The following is a 22,716-nucleotide window of genomic DNA, read 5'->3' as shown; positions in this document are numbered from 1 at the left end:
TAGTGACGTGTCGGATTCTGATTGAAATTGACAAAAAAAGAAGTCCATTCTCAAAAGGGCCTGCTGATAACGCTTAAACATTTGGTTTAGCATTGATATCTTATTTCTTTCTCTAAGAAGATGGTTCCATTTACGGAATCTTATCCTACTAAGTTATAAAGAGGGCTTATGCAGCCACAAAATCATCTCAATTCCAGATTTTTTTTTTCTTAAAGAAAGATGCTTACAGCTTAGCACAAGGCAGAGGGCGAGGAAGAGTCAAAACCAGAAAGGAGAATGAAAGAGAACAGGGTTACATCGTAGTTGGCAAACTGTTTCCTTAAATATAGTGTCAATCGAAGGCAAAGCTATATATGAGTTGCCACATTCAAACAAGCGCCCACAACTAATGGTCATTTCTGCTATCTTCAATCCATAAACAAAGAATCAGATGTTAGAAAAAAGAACCTTAAATGAAGATCAAACCTAGCACCGAGGAAATATTATTTGAAAACCGTAAGGACACACCAGTTATATGCAACAGGGAATTGGTATTGACAGAATTTACTGATGAAATGGTTTGACAGATTTTTCCAACAAGCACTGCGAGCCCACAGTGAGTTATATATCATTTGCCTATCTAAGTAAATCTTACAACAATGGCTTTCTCTGCCATAGAAATCTGAAAGTTGATATAGTACTTGGAAACTGAAAACTAACCAATCAATCTGACAAATCATTTCTACTATGTCAGTTTACCTGGTCGACCTAGTTACAGCCAATAAAACGAATCAGCTTAAACCACGCAGTGATGTAAGTCCCAAAGCACTGCTCACCTTGAGAGAAAGAAATATCAGATAAAGCATTATAAGACCCAATCCTAATATCTTGCTAGGTCTCATGTCATTTCGAGGCAAAACTATAAGTGCCCAGATTAGTCCAGACATGAGAAAGCCCATGGTGTAAAACAAGCTGCTATCTTGAGGAACTAAGTATGAGGAAGGACTCTTTGATGAAGCTCCAAGCAGCAATGAGATGCCCAGACCAACAAGTGTGTTGAACATAGGACCCGCATAGCAGCCAGACATTGCAATCTGCACACTATCACCACCATTCATTGCCAGTGCAACATTTGACACCAAATCACCCATTGAATTGCCCCAAGCCAGAATAGTTACTCCAAGAATGGAAGGATTAATTCCAAATATCACACCAAATGCTACCAACAGAGCAACAAGCTCATTCGCAATCATATAAAACCAGACAATGCTCGTAAAAAATCCCCCAAATACCCATGGAATTAAAAACCTCCGAGGCGGATGATCGGATGCAGTATGCTTACATGCAAGAATACCAAGTGTGCAACCAGCTGCAACACTGAGACACCATGTGATCACTCGACTCTCAAAGCCCACATCACCTTTGCTATTCCACAGAAATCCTAACAGAACAGGAGCCAATGAAACACTAGCCACAGCATATGGTTTTGACCATGATTCCTGATCAACTAGAGGAATTGTTAGCCTCCTTGGAACTGTCAGCGGCAACTCCAGGAGCGATAATAATATAGAGCAAGAGAATGGTGACTCATTAGTTTCCATGCCCTCTTCAGTCCAACCCCATGGAGGCCTGTCTTCAGCTAATGGACTGGCTTTCATGAATTGATTGGAATATATAGCAACATTTGAAGCCCACATCCATTGTGGCAGGGAACTAGGTAGATGGGGTGGATCATTTCCAGTGTCCACGTCCAGCAGATAACTATAAAGAAAAGTATCCTCTTCGTTTCCTTGTGAAAACAGATTTCCTCGGACAGGAAGCAATGGTGTAACAACATCCAATTTCAACCCCCCAGTATGTTTCCACAGAATCTCATTTGCAACCACAGAAAATGCATAAATCACATAGATCATGACAAATGCAATGGCACCCCAAATACTCACCTTGCCAATTATCAATATCATTGTAAGTGACATGAGCATAAAAAGGAAGAAACAGATATCCCTAATGAAGCATCTTTTATCAATCTGAACCCTGGTCCCCGCTACACAAAGGGAGACAGCCCCTACAACAACACAAGTAACAAAAACTCCACCACCTAACACGCTATTAAGACCCACTCCACCTGTATCCGTCCCCAAAAATGCAGCTATACTTGCAAACACATCCGGTGCCCCATTTCCCAACGGAAGGAGTGCAACCCCAGCAACAGTTGGAGGCAACATAAGCAGATATGAAAGCTTCTCCAATGAACGGCAAAAGTAGTCCGCTGCAGTGTTACCCAAAAGATAAAACAAAGAAACAAGCCAAACACCCAATATCAAATAGCCCACTATCCTAAATTCTCCACAACCACAATAGAAGAACTTAATGTAATCAAAGAATCCATCTGAAGAACACTGTGGATTCGATTCCAGGAACTCACATTGATTAGCAAAACCCTGATGATTATTCAATCCGGTACAGAAAACAGGATGGCCCAAGCTTACATTCAACTCATTCTGCTGGCCCTTCCCAAAAGCTAAATTTGACGAACTGGCATCAAGTTCGCTAATTTTTCGACGAATTATACCGACGTGATCAAGTACGGTTCTTTGATTCAAATTATAATTAATAAGCCCAGACGATTGGCTAATGTGAGGGTTCCTTAAGAAATCAACCCGGGTGTAAAAAAAGAACAGTAGAATAATGGCAGATAATCCATTGAAAATCCCATGAAATTTGGGACTTTTTGAAACATAAAGACAATTATTACTCATAAATAAAATCTCTTTATCTAAAATAAAACATCAAGCTTTTAAAAATTCCTACAAAGTGAATTAGGCTAGGGTTTTCAGCTAAGGAACTAGGAAACCCCAGCCTTTGAATTCAGAAGAGAAAACGAATATGAAATTTAGGATACTTACCGATGACCCCAAGATTAAAGAGGAAATGGAATTTAATGGCTCTTTTTGGGACAGTTTTTCCAACGCAGAAGTTCGTTGACAATAATAATCAGGGAATTTTTGAAAAAATTAATTTGGAGGAGAAGTTGGTTAGAAATTTCTCATGACTGCTATTTTTTTTCCTTTTTCTTTATCACCCCTTTATTATTTATATTAATATATACTATTTTTTAATGAGTGCTAATTTTTTATTACATTTTTATAAAATTTAAAAGTTATTTTTTTTCAATTAAGAAAAAACTATTTTACTCGTGTTAATTTCATGCTTTATTAATAAGAGAATCATGGTTTGCAAAATCCAATCGGTTTCACTAATTTAATATTCAAAAAATTTTAAAAGATGAAAAATTTTGAAAAAATTAATCAGAATTTTAAAAAATATTATACGTAATTTTTTATGTGTTTATATTTCTAATTCTTTAAATGGTATAATTCTACAATTTAAAATATATATATTTACTAATTAAATGAACATAGGTATAATTTATAATAAAATTCTACTATTTTTGATAAATAATTTAGAGAATAAACTGTTTAAAAAGTAATGAAAAACAGAAAATAATTGATAATAAAATATTAAATAATTAGATAAAATAAAATTGAATTAATATATAAATTATTAAAATTAATATAGAAATTTGGAACTAAGAGGACAAATTTAATGTTATATTACCTTATAATCAATTAAATAAATTTTCAATCTCTTTTCGATACTATTGTTGTTCGAATATGATTCGACTACTAACTTATTATTACTAATTATCTCCGTTTGCTACTTGATTGAATGTGTTTAACTATTTGATAATATTCTCTAATATTAATTAAGTGATAATTAATGGATAAAATAAAACTCAATTTTACAACAATCTTTCTTTTAATTGATTTAACATAGTACTTTGCCTCTAATAAACTTAAATTAAATTATAATTAGATTTAAATATCAATTAAAAGATTTAAATTAAATTATATTTATTACTTAAAATAAATTTAAAATTTATGTCTCATATATTAAAATATTAATAATGAGTTACAATAAAGTATTTTAATATTTTTTATAATAATTTAAGTTGATGTATTTTATATATCATAATATTATAAATTTGAATATTATTTAAATTTATATTTTTTACTTTATAATATCAAATCTACAATAAACATTTTATCCTTTCAAAAATATTTTTTAACAAATTTACTAAATATTTAAAGCTTAAATCAAATTTTTCGGTATAAGTAAAATTTTTAATTACCATACTTTTTTTTATTCGCTATATCTGGTTTACATATAGTGTTTGGGATTTGTGACTACCATTTTCAATAATCTTGTCTCCAAAATTTGAGTTTACATTCCTTTGAGAATGTAATAGGTCTTACCAGTGCACCCAACACTTAATAGTGATCACAAATACTACTTGAAGTTAACTTTATATTAATATTTAGATGTCAATACAATTTGTAATTATTACAATACTTAAATGAAAACTAAAACTTTTAAATTAAATTATTATTATTTTTAGTTGTCAATCTAATAATATGATAAAAAAAGAGAGAGAATATTTTTATTTATTCAAAACTTTATCTAAATTCATGCTTTTATATATATTATAGATAGATAATATCTTAAACATTCATTATACATTACAAATTCAATTAAAAGATTAGCAAAGCTAATTTTATTGACTCTAAAACTTGGAATGTTTTAAAACATTATTGAAAGACTAATACACTAAACTAAAGTCAAAGTAGTTACAAAACATTAAAATATTCCAATCCATAACCCAAATATTAAAAACATTACAATCCTTAATTCATGATGCGAAATCTTGGGAATAATTTTTTTTTTTTGAAATTAAAATTGGCCGGGTACTTTATTTGGAAAAAGAAAACTAAAATAGGCCCAAACAGATCAATTGGGCTCAATCCTACTCTGGCTAGGAACATACAAAAGAAGAACGGCCTTACTGGACAGTTTAATAGTGGAGGCCTCCTAAAGGAATTAAAAAAAGAAAAGAACTATTAACTGGATAAGAACGACAGAAGCAATAAATGATAATGAAAAGAAAACAGGAAACCTACGCATCCACCCCGGTCAACTCAAACTACTGGCATCCATTAAAACTACTCGCATTTTCATTTCAAAAACCACCCGTTCTGATGATAGCAATTCCCAAAGAGAAAAATAAATCATTTCTGCTATCTGGTTGTGAGTCTCATTTGTCTCAAAGGTCCTTCAGTCTGGGCATCGTGGCCATCGCCCCGCCGAACCGAACGCCTGGTCATGTAGTTCTTCTCCCGTCAGGTACGATCTTTCTCCTCTTGCAAGTGTGTTCTTTGCGATTCTATGAGCTCTCAAGTTCTCTGTTCTGTGGATATACTGGAAGTGGATCTCTTGAAATCTGGTTGTTGTATTTTGAATATCTCTGATAATCGCTCCGATCTCTGATTTGTCTTTTGTTGTTGTTTTACACTTTTTAACAACTGTTCTGGAATCCCCATGATTTTAACCGATTGCAAACCCATGGAAATCCCTAACTTAATGGCTTCATAACATGCATATGCTTCTGCTGCAAATGCGGACACGTTGCTGTGAAGGTTCGACTTTAATGCCAATAGTTCACCCCTAATCCCCCACGCTACCAGACCTGTCGCTGACTTGAAATTTCTGCCATTAAAAGCTGCATCAAACTTAACCGTCAAACTTGGTGAGTCTTCCTGAGCGCTTTGGTTTTTGATGGTATTAACATGACTCTTTTTTGATCGCATTCCTTCGTATTCCTCCATATGTCTCTGTACGCTTTTTGCTAGATCTGTGCCAGTCGTGCTCTTTCTCTCATGAATAAATTGATTTCTGGAAAACCAGATTAACCACAAAGCATAGCAGAAAAGCTGGCATTGTTCATCATTCCCTCTCGTGAAAACCTAGGTTAGCCACTCCCAAATATTTTGACTCGCAGTATTAATTACCCAGGAAAGCTGTAACTTTTGCCACACTTCTGTTGATATAAGACCGTGACGAAAGACGTGGAGGCTATCTTCAACACTGAAACAGCATCGAGGTCGAAACTATTTTTTAAAGTGATGTTTGAAAAACGCAAATTGATTTTTGAAAAATGAAAACGGGAGTCGTTATCAATCTTTTTAGGTGTGATTGGATCATTTTATAAAATGTTGTAGTCTATTAAAATTAAGAAAAATAGGTTCGGGAGTCGGTTACGAAGGATTAGCACTCTTGCAACTCTAAAAATTGGTACCAAATTGAATAGATTTTTGTCTTAATGTCAAAAACTTGAAAGGATTTAAAAAATAAGATTTTTTTTAATTGGAATTATTTAAGTTAAAAAAATTGAAATTTTTTAGCTCTAAAAGAATATAAACATTACATCCAACATGTTAAAGACATGATATTCTTAAACTTTCGTAATTGAAATTATCTCGTGATTTACAAAATCTATTTAGAATGATACTTTAAGCATTTAGACAAACGAGAAATCGTAACTTAACATGTTAGGGCATTATTTCTCGAAGTTTTTAAACATCAAGTATTGTTTTTTATTTTTTTTAAAAAAATTCTTGGAGTATTATTTTAAATAACGTTTTAGGATGACATATTAATGCATCATGAAGTATAGATGTATAAAATATTCTAACTTTTTTATACAAACATAAATAATATCATTAAGACAAAACTAAATAACATGAGTATACGTTTAATAAAAAAAATCATACTAGGGTAAATATAAGATAATAAATAAATAAAAATATGAGTAAACTAAAAGAAAAATATAATACATGTAAAAATTATATAACAATATATATCATAAAATAGAACATAAAAGAAATAATTAAACATAGCATAAAAAAATGAAACTATGCATAAATAAGATAAATGACATACACTAAAAAAATGAATAAATAGAATATTTACAAATTATAAAAAATATAATGCAATAGTTTAAAATACATGAAATGATAATATAATATATATACATGCATAGAAAATATATATTTGAAAATAAATTATATAAAAAAGTTAAATATTATAATATATAAAATACATAATCAAATGTATAAAAGATAGGAATAAATATACATATTTGAAAAATGAAGAAATTAAAATAAAAAAAAGGTTGAAAAATTAAGATAGACGAAAAATAAAATAAGAACAAACCACATAGAATAAGAACGTAAGAGGGACAGAAATTTGAATGAATACATTCAAGAATTTTTATTGCTTTCCCAAAACTCCAGTGAAGTCAAGTTGTTTTACAATGAGGGGAGAGGCCTCTATTTATAGTTAAGCAGTCTCAAATCTAACGGTACATATCAATTACATCAACGGTTAAGATTAAAAGGTATCTACAAATTAAATTTCTAAGATTACAAAATCATATCTTCTAAGATTGCATATCATATCTAATATTGCAATTATATCTAAGATTGTATCATATTTAAGATTGCATATCATATTTAAGATTGCATATCATTAAAGATTATATTTCCATATGAGTCAAGCTTATAGATGAACCTTAAATCTTTTCAAGTAATGGGCCATTCTGATTGGGCCAAATTATATATTTGTAATTTTAGACTGAACTTGGATTTCATTTTTTTTGAGTTTATTATTTTTGTTTTTGGACTTATTTTTGGGCCGGGGCAAAATTGAGTGTCTACAATTAAGATTCGTCGTAGCATGTTCTAATAGTTTGTAGGCACTACGTGTTGAAAACTCGCTAGATTGTTCTCTTTTCCAGACTTGGAAATCTTCATGGTCTGTCTCCGCAAGAGGGATCTGTATGATTTTCTGAGCAACATCCGTTTGAAAGATATTATTAATCACATCAACCCTCCATTTCCTGTTTGAAGGATCAATAAGATCTAAAACTAATTTCAACTCCTCATTGTTTGATCTGTTTTGCCCTCCTAGATCCTCGATCCCTGGGATCCAGCTATTGTTCCAGATTGAGATGTTGTCCCCCTACCCACTCTCCACCACATCCTATTCTGTATAAGCCCCTTAGCTGCCCAAATACTTCTCCAAGTAAGTGTAGGTAAATTTCTCAACTCAGCATTTAGAAAACTGGATTGCGGATAATATTTTGCTTTTAATACTCTGGCCAATAAAGAATCTGGATAGTTAATAAGATACCAACCTTGCTTAGCTAACAACGCAACATTAAATTGACCAAAATTTTGAAAACCTAAACCAACATTTTCTTTTAAAATGCAAAGATTTTTCCAAATGCACCAATGGATCCCCTTTTTTCCGTGACCCTTATACCACCAAAATTTTGCAATGATACTGTTGAATTCATCGCATAGAACTTTTGGTAATAAAAAACACGCCATTGCATAAGTTGTTATAGCTTGAAGAACGGCTTTTATAAAAACCTATTTTCCTCCCTGAGATAAGAACCTAGTACTCCATTTATCAATACATTTTTTGATGCAATCCTTCAAATTTTGAAAAGACTCATTTTTTCTTTGACCCACAATGTTCGATAGCCCTAGATATCTCTTTGGCTCATTAGAAGTGCGAACTCCTAATAGATTAATAATCAGCCGTCGAACCTCTTCTGCCGTGTTTTTGCTAAAAAATACTATCGATTTATCAAAATTAACACACTAACCTAAACAGGATCTGTACTCACGTAAGATGTTTTGAAATAAATTAACTCCCCTGTGTGTTGCCTCCCTAAATAAAATGCAATCATCCGCAAATAAAAGGTAGGACACCCGTGGACCACTCCTGCTAATCTTTACCCCTTTGAGAAAACCTCCAATCATAGCTAGTCTCATTAAACTCGATGACCCTTTCCACATATAAGAAATAAGAACGGACTTAAAGGATCCCCTTGTCGAAGTCCTCTGGTTGGTAAAAATTTCTCTCCAAATGCCCATTTAGAACCACCGAATAAGAGACAGTTGTTACACACTTTATAAGGGTAGTAATCCATTTTTTATCAAACCCTATTCTTGCCATTATCTCTTCTAAAAAGTTCCACTTGACTCTATCATATGCTTTACTCATATCGAGTTTAACAGCCATAAACCCTTTTTTTCCTACTCGCTTTCTTTTAAGCATATGGAGTATTTCATAGGCTAACAACACGTTATCAGATATTCGCCCTGGCACAAAGGCACTCTAGGCTTCATCAATGCATTTTCCAATTATTCCTCGCAATCTATTTGCAATAGCGTTTGCCATGATTTTGTAAAGCATATTACATAAGCTAATAGGCCTAAACTGTGTCATATTTAGAGGATTGGAAACTTTTGGAGTAAGCATTATATGAGTAGAATTAATAAGACTAACCTCCATATCGCCATTCAAAAGACGTAAGCAAAAGGAGGTAACTTCTTGACCAACAATATGCCAGCACTTCTGGTAAAAAAAAGCCGGGAATCCATCTTCCCTAGGGCCTTTGTGGATCTCATATTAAACACTGCTTCACGAATTTCCTCCTCTGTATAGGGCATTGTGAGTTTCTAATTATATTCCTTATTAACGCATCTTTCAATCCCTGATAACAAGTGATCATAATTCCCTCTATCGCCTTCCGAGAATAAATGTTGAAAGTATGATCGTGCAACCTCCTTAATTTCCTGTATAGTCTCCCTATCTCGTCCATCGTTCGTTTGCAACTTACAAATGAAGTTTTTTTTCCTTCTTTGTGTAGCTTGACTGTGAAAAAGCGTTGTGTTCTTATTTCCAAATTTTAACCAGTTCAACTTAGCCCTCTATTCCCAGTAGCATTCATCTTTTTCTATCTCAAAATTCAAATCAATCTTCATATCAATCAGTTCAGCTAGGTTTTTGTCATCTCTGTCAGCTTTAGACAACTCAACCAATTTTTCCACTAAGAGCTTTTTCCTTTGCTTCCTACTCACGTTAATTTGTCCAGCCTATTTTTTCAGACCTTTTTTTAAATTTTCCAGCTTCTGCAACAACTCCCCAACTGAATTTTCCCATAAAAACTTTGCTTGGTCTAAAAAGGAATCCTCTAATAACCACCAAGCTTCAAATCTGAAATTGTTATTCTGCTCCCTCTCTTCTATCATTCTTGTGTTAATAAGGAGAGAACAATGATCTGAAAAAGAGTGAACTAAATGCTAGACTTTCACCTTTGGAAACTTTACAAACCAGTTTGTACTGGCTACACCTCTATCCAAACGCTCTTAAATGTTCGTCGTCGGTAAATTACCTTTCTCCCAAGTAAACCAACTGCCAAAAAAACCCACATCACTCAGGTGGTATTCTTCCAAAGTTTTTCGAAAGAGCTCTATCCTTCTTTCATCTCTAGGCAACCATCATTTCTTTTCAAATCCATATAAAATTTTATTAAAGTCACCACATACAAACCAAGGGAGATCCATATCAGAAGTTAGACTTTTTAAAACAGCCCATGAATCGTTTCTATCTTGAGCATATGGAGATCCATAGAAATTTGTAAATCTCCAATCAAAACCTACTTCAGAATTTTGAATTACAACATCAATATGTCTTTTAAAAAAACTCCGTATACAACGTTAATTCCAGTCTTCCATGCTAAACACAACCCTCATCTAGTACCTTCTGAGTCAATCTTAATACCATTCTCAAAACCACATCTTCTATGAACTCGGTCCATTTGTCTTCGATAAAGCTGTCTCCATGAGGAAGACGATTTGGGGATTGTGCATCTTCAGTGAATGCCGAAGTCTTCGAATCGTCCGTGGGTTCCCCAAACCACGGACATTCCAACTTATGATTTTTATTGTGCCCAGTCGGCATGCCTTTTGGCAACCGCCGATAATAACAAATTTGATTCCACCATCCTCCTACTAATTATTGCACTACCACTCTTTTCTTTTTCGTTCGGATTTTCCATCTCCCCTCGCAATCATTTTTTCCCCTTCTCCCCTATTAAGATGCCATTTTCCAAATCATGCTCCATATCAGTTTGTACTTGATCCGTCCAACAGTCGTTTTCTCGTTGGTTAGAGGACGACACATTCTAAGATCGAGAATTGGATCGAATTTTTTTCCATTTCGTTATTTGTTATCCCCATCCCAATATCTAACCCTCAAAACTCGATTGTCCCTCCAGCTCCCTTCCCCTTCTTCTCGTAGCCATATATTAATCAACGATAGAGCTCTCCGAGATTAGCCTCGTAGGGACAAGTCCTAACCCATTTCAATAATTTCCACCTCGAGCATCATTTTTGCTTCACAGAAAGAATCGTTATGCCCTAACCGACCACAATAGAAGTAAAAAAGAGATAAACGTTCATACTTAAAATTAACGTACTAATATCTCTCATAAAATATGACCTGTTTCTTCCTTTTTAGAGGGCGCTTAACATTAATCTGTACCCTTACTCTCAAGAAATTACGATTTTCTTTACCCAACACTGAACCGTCATACTCTAGAAAAACCCCTATAAAATTCCCCAATTGTATTGCTAAATTTTTCGAAAACATCCTAAGTGGGACATCATGGATTTGTACCCAAAAAGGAGAGAAAACCAAGGGAACTGCTTGTGGATCTTCCCCCCTCTTTAGATTATGAAGCACCAATAAATGATTATTGAAAGTCCATGGTGATCCCTTCAAAACCCGCTCTATATCCATAACATGAAAAAACTGAAAAAGATACCTTTTCTCCCCCAGATCTCGAATTTGAACCCTACGAGCAGGGTGCCATAGATTTGTCATAGTACTTCTCATGGCTGGAAAATAGATTAAACTGGCAGTTAGGAAACACCCCACCAATTGAAACTCCTCCACTCCTTGTTTCTGGATCTATTTGCATCTGTAAAATTTCTTCTTCCTCATTAATTTTCAATTATGCTAATTTAGTCTCCGTGATTGTAGATTGGAAGACCAAAAAAGGAGGACAACACTATCCAGGACAACCGTACCACTCAACTGGTTTAGATGTGCCGACTGCAAAATAAAATAAAGACTAAAAGCACAAAGCGAAACAAAAGAACAAAAACCTAAAACCACTTGCCAGAGGCGGCAGGCTCAAGAGCGTGCTAGGGTAGCAGACTTATTTAATTTTTTTGTAATTAAATGATAAGAAATTACTAATTAAATGAATATCAATATAATTTTGGGACTAAATTTTAAGTGTACAAACAATCAACTTAAAGTTCATGATTCTTTCTTACAACATAAGGATTTTTTTGGATGGGCATTTACTTTTATTATGGTGTATTTTTTTTTGTATCACATTATAGCATCTAATCTCACCGTCACCGTTATTTTTACACTAACCGCAAATAAACGCACTACCTATCCAAAAGGGCCCTAAGTAACTTCTGGACTAAAATTTTTGAATTGGAAATTTCCATCAATAACTATAAATAAATGGAAAAAAAGAATTAAAGATTAAGAAAAGAAACAAAAGATGATAGACAAGTTGATGATAAAAAAAAATATGAATGGTGTTGATGGAAAATAGTTGGATAGATAGTTTAGTCTCCTTCTGGTGAACTTGCACCAACAAAAAATTATATTGACCATTGATCAACCTTCCCAATTGACTTAAAAGTTGAAATTATGATCAACCTCTTCCACAATCTTGAAAAATTGAAGCAAAAGTTTTATCAAGAAAGAAATAAGAAACTAGTCGCATAAGAAAATCTCTCTTTAGAGTATTTTATTAATAAAAAATCAAGTAAAACACATATTTTTGTGGTTTGCCATACTTAACTATTTATAAGCATGTTTAAGTCTTACTTGAACCCTAAGTAATTACTAAACCTAAGGGTGAGCTTTCAATCGAATCAAATGAAAAATTTTCAGGTTAGTCGAGTTGATGAATCCTATTTTATCATTTTAACTTGATTTGAAATTTTCTCAAATCGAGTTGAGTGAGATGAAATTCGAATCTAATCGAATCAAATATATTTGTTTGAGTTAAATTGAAAAAATAACTTTAGTGTTGTTTATTTTTATGTGATCTTTTTAATTTTTTTAAAGTTTTTAAACATGACCATACAAAGGAAAATTGAAATAAACAAGTGAACAAATAAAAACAACATAACATGAGTCCAAGTAAATAACAACAACAATACAACAAGATTATAATAGAAAAAAAATTAGCAAAAGTCCAAAATATAGCAATAAACTACACCAGTCCAAACAACAAAACAAAAAATAAAAACAACACAACAAAAGTCCAATAAACCAACAACAATAACACTTCAGTTCAAAAAAATAAACAATAGCTTAAACTTCTTTTTTCTTCAAACACCGTTTTTAAACTTGAAATGTCTAGTAAAATTATTGAATGAGTCAGTTAAATAATAAAAAAAATATTTGCAAAAAAAATTAATTAAACATTTAACTTTATAAACTAATGCTAAGTATATTACCTTCTTAATCTTTGGGTATTTTGGATGAGTCTAGCAAATTTAAAAACAAAAATGTTAGTAAAATTATAGGAGTGCTTACTAGTATAAATAACATAAAAGCTTATTTTATGAATCAAAATTAATATATTATCATCTTTTATGGTTTGAAGTTCATCAACATACTCTTCAAAATTGATAAGATCCTTAGATTTCTGTAGCTAATCTTGTGTGCCAACCAAAGCCTCGACAATGAGAGCAGTTTGAGAACTTCTAAAACTATCGAGAACATATCCACCTATGCTAAATGCACTTTTTGAGGCAATTTTTGATATAGGAATAGCAAGAATATCTTGAGCCATTTATGCAAGAATAGGGACTCTAGAACTGTCCATTTTCCACCACAATAATAAATCAAATGAACTTGAATTGTTTACTTCTCCCTCCTCACCCAAATACTTATCCAACTCAGATTTACTTTCTAGTCCAACTTGTTTCTTCTTCTTAAGGTAATTTTGCTTGGCCAAGCCCATTTGCATTACTAATTGATCTATTTCCATTGAATTCAAAATAATTTTTGAAAAACTAGATCTACCTTCAAGCAATTGAATTTTCCTAGCATTAGAAGAATGCTCATTGAACAAGCAACACAATTCTTTCTCAATTTTTTCATAATGTCATTAGCAATATTAGGAAAAAGCAAGTTGACCCCAAAGTCCAAAAAGTTCATTTTACATCATAGATCAAAGATAACTCCCAAGTAAACTAGTAAGTTGATCTTGTTTCCTTCACCTCCAATACTTATTATACTTATCCCTTATTTTGGAAGTCAGAGAAATTATGTCTAATTATCCAAAATTTTGCCAGAAATCAAAAAGATATATATTTCTAAAAGTGAATGATAGGTGACATGAAAAGAACCAAACACCTTCATTGTAAGATGATAAAAAATTTCTAACACTTTTATAACTCTTCGAACAATTTCCCAATCATCAAATGTAATACATCTTCAGAAGTGAGGTTAAGAAAAAAATTATAACAATCATGTATAAATTGAAAAACCCCTAATCCATCTCCGTCGCTGGATTAGGGTTTTAGAGTATTACAATAAAATTTTAAACATTTAACATTATATAGAAACAAATATTACATTCAATTTATAATAACCTTGCACTTAAGAGCTTTAAACCAAGTTTATCGGGCCCTAAAAATAGTTTGAAAACATTCTGGGATCAATTCGCAGCAAAACAGAAAAATTAGGAAATGTTGAAAATTTTGAAAATAGGGGTCACACGACAATGTCGCCAGGCCGTGTGACATAACCCAAACCGTGTGGATATTCAAAGTCTGGGCACATGGTCATATCCCAGCCTGTGTGTCTGCCCGTGTGTATATTCAAATTAAGGCCACACAACCTTGTCGTAGGCCGTGTGCCTAACTATGTGTGCATTTGATGTTGGGTCACATAGTTGTGTCACTGGTCGTGTCCCAAATTGTGTAACAAACTATTTTAGGACACACAGTCGTGTCACGGGCCTTGTACATGTGCCAAACTGTGAGAAAACTGCACCTAAAAATATTAAGACACACGGCCGTGTGGAAACCCGTGTCCCAGGCCTTGTGTACCAAAATTTGCTTCAAAAACAAGGTAAACTTTACACCGAACTTGGCCATCAATATAAACCTAAAAGCAACCTTAACATATCACTAAATACACCTAAAAAAAAGTCAAAACATACCAATTAAAACAATCAAGTGCGTAACTAATATGCTATCATTGACACCACATTTCATACATTTAATGACATGTAATATTATTCACCACATCACACAGAATATACATATCCAAAAAATGAGAAACTCATAAAACATACTCATATTCACCCATAACCTGTGTACAAGCATTTGCATTAAAACAAAACATATGAAAAAAGTTTACAAAGCAACATCATATACAAATAACTTTCTTTAAAAATAACTAAACATCAAAATGACTATTTCATAATATTAACATCCTAGGTACATGCCAAGACTCAAAAAGGATCCTTCGCCAACATTGAGTTCGAGATTATCGCTAGATGTTGAGTCGATAATCAAAGATACGTACGTAACCTACATACAGAGGAATGATCAAATGCTGAAAAAATTTCATTAAACCACAAGAACTAAACATACACTTAATAGCCATAATTCATGTATTCAAAACATATAATGTTCTTTACCACATACTATATTACAAGAAATATATGTATCAATTATCAACTTTTCCCATTATAGCTCTCTTTCCAAACTCATTCAATAAATCATTTTTTCGTAATCAACAACCATACCATTATTGGCACCCGGTGCCTGACGGATATAACATAGTAAATTTTGCGCCCACCAATATTTAGATATACTAACAATAATTGTGCCCTGCACTGGTCGGTTAAATCGACAATGTTTTGCACCCAGTACTGGTTGGATAATCCGACAATAGTTGTGCCCTGCACTAGTCAAATAAACCAACGATGTTTTGCACCCAGCGCTAGTCGGATATACCGGCAATATCATATGTGTGCCCAACATTGGTTGGTTATACCAACATTACAAATATTTCAGTGTGCCCGACATTAATCAGTAAAATCGACAAATACATACATAATTAATATATCTCGACAATCTCTCATTTCATAAATCAACCATTTGCATCAAATTACTATGATTAATTCTTTGATCTATTCCATAACCATATATATATAACCCCATAATTCTTCACTTCACCTACTCAATTGATTACATATATATAATATAATCAGATATCAGGTAACAATTAAATTAATTACAGTAAATAAATAGAGTTCGAGTTCAAGGACTATGAACTTACCTTGATAAAACCAACTCCACACGAGACCAACGATTACTCCATTACTTTGGCTTTTCCCCGATTAACTCTCGATTGGTTCTTTTCTTGATTTGACTTCAACAGTTTAATCTAATTATTCCCCGTTTAAACTTTTTAACCTCTAGAATCATATAATTATCTCTTCAATAATAATTGCATAATTACCCCCAAAACATTTGTTTTGAGTACAATTTAATCCTCAATATCAAAGCTCTCAATTTATATACCGTAAAACTGAATTCAATCGGCCGAACACTTCATGACATTTATATAGTTCCAAAATAACTGAAATTTACAATTTAACCTTGACTTTTTCCACTTTATAAAATTTAAATCCTAAAATTTAGAACTAGAAAGAATTCCTACACAAAGTAACCATTTTAAACCATAAAACTTGTGAACTTATCCCTCTCCACTTCAAAGGCTATGTATATTCAAACAAAACATTCCCTAACCTTAAGCTATAATAATCACAAAAATACCGAATTTATTAACAACGGAGGCCTAATTTGCTTACATGCATGCACAAATAACAATGAAAGCTCCAATCCCTTTACAATGGTGTTCCTCTCCTTTCTCAAGGTGAAGAAGAAAAAAGAAAAGAGTTATGGCCATTTGTTCTTTTTTTTTTAATTTTCTTTCTTTTAGTTTAGCTTAATTCTATTTTATCAATTTAAAATTACTAAATTTACAACAAAACCAATCATACACATCCATTATCTTAGTATTTGGTGTTATTATCCACTAAGTCCTTTAAACTTCCTTTTTACAACAATTTATCACATTTGCTAGTAAACCTTAACTTTTACATCTTTTATACTTTAGTCCTTTATATTAAATTAGCTATTTAAAATTTTGAATTTCATAACCAAATTTTTATACTATGTTCAAGGTATCATATAGATACTAATTAACTAATAAATATTAACTCACTAGCCGGAATTGTGATTGCATAATCTTTACTTCTGACACCACTGAAAACGAGTCGTTATGATTCTCTCCCATTTATGAAATTGTGTCCCTAAAATTTTCTTGGAAAGATGTGGGGATACTGTGATTTCATCATTTTTTCCGATTCCCAAGTCACTTCCTTAACACTGTGAATACACCACAATACGTTTACTAGTGGAACACGCTTGTTTCATAATGTTCCCAACCTGATTCAAAATCAATTACAAAAGCTCGAAGTATATTTTCCAGTATCTGAATAGCACGCACAGACTGTCCATTCATCTACGGCTGAAAGGCCATGATAAAATTAAGTCTCGTATAAAGTGCTTCATGCAGTTGTTTCCAAAAGCTTGATGTGAATTGGGGATCCCAATCTGAAATAATTGACATTGGTACTCAATGCAATCTGACAATTTTTCGAATGTATACATCAACTAACTTCGGAAGTGACTAACAGGTTCTAACGACAATAAAGTGAGTAGATTTTGTAAATCGATCAACTATTATCCAAACAATATTTTTCTTACGAAATCCATCGTTACACGCTCCCATTTCCATTTGGGAATCAAAATAGGTTGAAATAGTCCGATGGGAACTTAATGTTCTGCCTTAACCCATTGATAAGTTGGACATTTAGCCACATATTCAACTATTTCCCTTTTCATGTCGGGCTACCAATACAACTCTCAAAGGTCGCGATACATTTTGGTTCCACCAGGGTGTAAAGTAAAAGGGATATCATGAGCTTCGCAGAGTATTAATTCTTTTAACTCAACAACATTTGGAACACATATTCAATTACAAAACCTTAGATAATCACGATCATCAATGTTGAAATTTCCAATCGAGCCATCTTGAACAATATTTCTCTTTACAACCAACTTGTCATCCATTAACTGTGTTTCTCTAATTTGATCAAGTAACATTGGTTTGACTTTCAACTCGGCTAGTAAACTGTCATCACTGTTAATGCTGAGTTGAGCGAACATTGCTCGTAACTCCATTATAATCTTTCTACCCAACACATCTACTACTACATTAGCTTTACTAGGGTGGTAATCGATAACACAGTCATAATATTTCAAAAGCTCAACCCAACGACGCTGTCTTAAATTAAACTCCTTTTGAATTAGAAGGTATTTAAGACTTCTGTGATCAGTGCAAATTTGACACTTTTTACCATACAGATAATGTCTCCAAATTTTTAGAGTAAAGACTACAGCGGCTAACTCTAAATCGTGCGTCAGATAATAATATTCATGCATTTTTAGCTGTCGGGACGCATACGTAATTACTTTTTCCTCTTGCATCAAAACATAGCCTAAATCACTCAACGAGGTATCACTGTATATCACAAATTCTTTTTCTGATTATGGTAAAGCTAGAATTGTAGCCTCAGTCAACATCCATTTCAGTTTCTCAAAACTTTCCTAGCACCTTTAGCTTCAAATGAACTAAACATTCTTTTGCAACAGTTTTTTCATCGACAAAGTTATCTTTGAAAATCCGCTAAAAAATCTTTATTAGTAGCCATCTAAACCAAGGAAACTACAAACTTAAGACACAATCCTTGGTGCTTTCCATTGCAAAATAGTCTCAATCTGTTTTAGATCAATGCGAATCCCGTCTGCGAAAATGACATGCCCCAAAAATACAACTTCGAGTAACTAAAACTCGTATTTACTCAGCTTCCCGTAAAGTTGTTTCTCTCACAAAACTTGCAGAAAAATTTTGAGATGCTACTCGTGATGAACCTCTATTTTTGAATAGATTAGAATGTTTTCAATGAATACTACTACAAATTGATCCAAGTAAGGTTGAAAAATGTGATTCATGAGATCTATTAATGTCGCAAGAGCATTTGTCAACCCATATGGCATCACTATAACATGTACGAAATACTATTTTCGGTATATCACAATCTTTCACCTTCAGTTGATAAGAACCCGATCTCAAACCGATTTTGGAAAATATTTAAGTCATTGATACAAGGTAGAGGGTACCGATTCTTAATTGTCAACTTGTTCAATTGCAGATAGTCAATATAAAGACGCATCGAGCCATCTTTTTTCTTAACGAATAATGCTGGAGCTCCTAGGGTGATATACTAGGGTGTATAAAACCACATTTCACTAAATCTTGCAATTAGACCTTCAATTCTTTCAACTCTGTCAGCATCATATGGTAAGGGGATATGGACATCGGATTTGTACTAGGGAACACTTTAATTGAAAATATAACCTCCTGATCAAGTGGTAATCTCGACAATTTCTCAGAAAATGCATTGGGAAATTCAAAAACAATTTGAATTTTACCGATTTTACTATCCCCAGCCTTTGAGTTAATAACATAAGCTAGAAAGGCTTCACAACCTTGCTTCAATAATTTATTGGCTCAAATCAACAAGACAATCTGAGTTGAACCACTCATTTTAATATCATTAACCTCTATAAACTCACTATTCGAACCTTGAACTAAAAACCTCTTCTTTCGACAGTCAAAAATCACTCCATGTTCGATCAACTAATCCATAACCCAGATTACGTCAAAATCACCAAAAGGCATGATTAACGAATCTAATAGAAACGTCAAATTCTATTTTTTTAGTGGCATCGTTTACAGACTTGATCCACTAACATTGTTTGATCTAACAGACTTGATACAAACATAGCTACTCTTGACATCTCAAATTTCATACCAGATTTGACCAGATCAGTGTTAACATATGAATGAGAAGAATCAAGATCTATCAAAGTATAAATAGGTGCAAAGAATAATAGAAAAATACATACTACAACATCAATTGCATTTCCCTCATCACGTGTCCACACAACATAAGCACAAGTCGACGTTCTGGCCTTATGCTGATGAACAACTATTTCGCTCCCTTTTTTTAATCCACTCCTCAAAACTGATCCACCTTTATTGGACCCTCGACCCCTAACTGCTGAGGCAATTCTCTTTGAAACATAAGGTGTATCATATTCGTTCTTGGGCCACTCACGAGCAAAATGTTCCAGTATCCATATCGAAAGCAACCTCTTTTCAATTTCCAACATTTCTCCAATGTTTCTTCCCACAATGTTCACAGCTCGACACCTCTGAGGGTTTATTTAGTCCTTTCACGCTGCCAACAGAAATTGTAGGTTGATGATCTCGCACTTTGTTTAATGTAGTTGTTCTTGCAACTATATTCCCATGTTCTCGAGTCTCTTTGCTTCGTTTTGGTATTGAATACGAACTGGGAGTCCCGAAACATTTCCCTATAACATGAGAAGGTTCAGATTTCTTGTTTAATCCTAAGGATTGCTCGACCATTTTTTCCTATTTAGACAGATCAACAAACTCTTTAATCTCTAATGTAACTAATTGAGTTTTTATTTTATCCCGCATTACACGTAGGAAGCATTTACAACTTGCTTCTTCAATAGGACAAGTTCCATCGCATACTTGCTAAGTTGCATATACTCTCATTCATAATCTACCACAGATAAATCTCCTTGCTTCAACAAAAGAAATTCTTCTTTTCTATCTTCAAGATAGTTCTTCAACATTTTTCTTTCGAAACTCAGTTTGAAAGAACTTTCAACCTATAACTTCCATGAAAATGTGTAGTGTAATAATTTACCACTATGTATAGGCTTCCCCTTATAGTAGTGAAACAACACAAATAACACTATCTCGAGAAGTGCACTCTAGTTGATGAAGAATCCGAGTTGTTGATTCTAACCATATTTCAACTATTGACAGATCAATTCCTTTTAACCCAACAAATTCTGTAGCACCATACCTTCTCAATTCTTTAATGAGAGATTGTTTAATCGTAGGTACGGGCATCATCGAAGGAGTAACTCCTGCTACTTTCTGAAGAGCTTCAACAATAGTACATAGTATATTTGTATCACGTTGCCCTTCATTAATGCTTCTATTAGCACTTGTTTGTTGAGCACCATCTGATTGAATATTCAGTGTTACCGACTTAGTTTCATCTAATTCCTCGATAGTATCATCATCAATATAAATTTCTTGATCTACTACATTATTAAATTCATCCGACATCTTTTAACTATAAAACATAAATAATTATAATCAGCATCCAAATCCCAACTCAATCTCGACTCGACTTTGGCATGTACTTCTAGACTCAATTCTGAGCTCAATTTAGTCCAAGAATAGGCTAAACCTGTAGCTTTGATATCACTAAATGAAACACCCCTAACCCATCTCTGTCGTCAGGTTAGGGTTATGGAGTATTACAATAAGATTTTAAACATTTAACATTACATAGAAACAAATATTCTAAAAAATTGTAAATTATCAAATCACATTCGATTTATAATAACCATGCACTTACAAGCTTCAAATCAAGTTTACAGGGCTCTAAAAATAGTTTGGAACATTCTGGGATCAATTCACAACAAAATAGAAAAATTAGGAAAAGTTGAAAACTTTGAAAACAGGGGTCTCACGGCTGTGTGACATAACCCAGACCATGTAAACATTCAAAGTCTGGACACACAGTCGTGTCCGAACCCATGTGTATATTTGAATTAAGGCCACGTGACCATGTCGCAAGCCATGTGCCTAATAGTGTGTGCATTCGATGTTGGGTCACACAGTTGTGTCACTGGCCTTGTCCCAGATTGTGTAACAAACTTTTTTAGGGCACACAACCATGTTGCAAACAATGTGCCAGACCGTGTGAAAACTGCATCTGAAAACATTAAGACATACGACCGTGTGGGCTGACCATGTGTGACACACGAATGTGTGGCAGCCTGTGCCTCAGGTAGTGTGCACCAAATTTGCTTCAAAAATAAGCCAAACTTTACACCTAACTTGGCCATCAATCCAAACTTAAAACCAACCATAACGTATCACCAAATACACCTCAAAACAAGTCAAAACATACCAAATAAAAACAATCATACCATTATTTACACCCGATGCCTGATGAATATATTGTACTAAATTTTTGAGCCCAACGCTAGTCAGATATACCGACAATAATTGCGCCCTGCACTGGTTGGTTAAACCGACAATTTTTGCGCCCAGTGCTGGTCGAATAATCTGACAATAGTTGTGCCTTTTACTAGTCGGATAAATCGACAATGTTTTAGAGCTGGCCGGATATACCGACAATATCATATGTGTGCCTAACACTGGTTTGTTATACCAACATTACAAATATTTTAGTGTACCCAGCACTAGTTGGTAAAATCGACAAATAAATACATAATTAATATATCTCCACAATCTCCCATTTCATAAATCAACAATTTGCATCAAATGACTATAATTAACTATTTGATCTATTCCATAACCATATATATATATAACTCCATAATTCTTCACTTCAACTACTCAATTGATTACATATATATAATATAATTAAATATCAAGTAACAATTAAATTAATTAAAGTAAATAAATAGAGTTCTAGTTCAAGGACTATGAACTTACCTTGATAAAACAACTCCACATGAGACCAACGATTACTCCGTTACTTTGGCTTTTCCCCAATTAACTCCCGATTGGTTCTTTTCTTGATCTGAATTCAACAGTTTAATCCAATTATTCCCTATTTAAACTTTTTAACCTTTAGAATCACATAATTATCTT

The 22,716-nt window shown here is 33.3% G+C and overlaps 1 protein-coding gene and 1 long non-coding RNA gene across 2 annotated transcripts; one reads left to right on the top strand and one right to left on the bottom strand.

The window, feature by feature from the left end:
• Window positions 1–453: 453 nt before the first annotated feature.
• On the bottom strand, window positions 454–3,050 carry LOC107962273 (cation/calcium exchanger 4). Its single transcript, XM_016898589.2, has one exon. The coding sequence runs from the start codon at window positions 2,736–2,738 to the stop codon at window positions 771–773; it is 1,968 nt and encodes a 655-aa protein (XP_016754078.1). The 5' UTR covers window positions 2,739–3,050; the 3' UTR covers window positions 454–770.
• A 1,688-nt stretch (window positions 3,051–4,738) lies between these two features.
• LOC107962272 (uncharacterized) lies at window positions 4,739–12,108 on the top strand. The gene is made up of 2 exons (XR_005928690.1): window positions 4,739–5,220; window positions 11,776–12,108. It is a non-coding gene; the product is annotated as an uncharacterized lncRNA (long non-coding RNA).
• The last annotated feature ends 10,608 nt before the right edge of the window (window positions 12,109–22,716 follow it).

Source organism: Gossypium hirsutum, chromosome A06 (assembly GCF_007990345.1).
Source record: "Gossypium hirsutum isolate 1008001.06 chromosome A06, Gossypium_hirsutum_v2.1, whole genome shotgun sequence".
NCBI lineage: Eukaryota > Viridiplantae > Streptophyta > Magnoliopsida > Malvales > Malvaceae > Gossypium > Gossypium hirsutum.
The sequence above is the reverse complement of the archived record's forward strand: the minus strand, read 5'-3'. Positions and strand labels throughout refer to the sequence as shown.

Excerpts from the sequence above, each read along its gene's own strand:
- LOC107962273 (XM_016898589.2), bottom strand. The coding sequence starts at position 2,738 with ATGAGTAATAATTGTCTTTATGTTTCAAAAAGTCCCAAATTTCATGGG.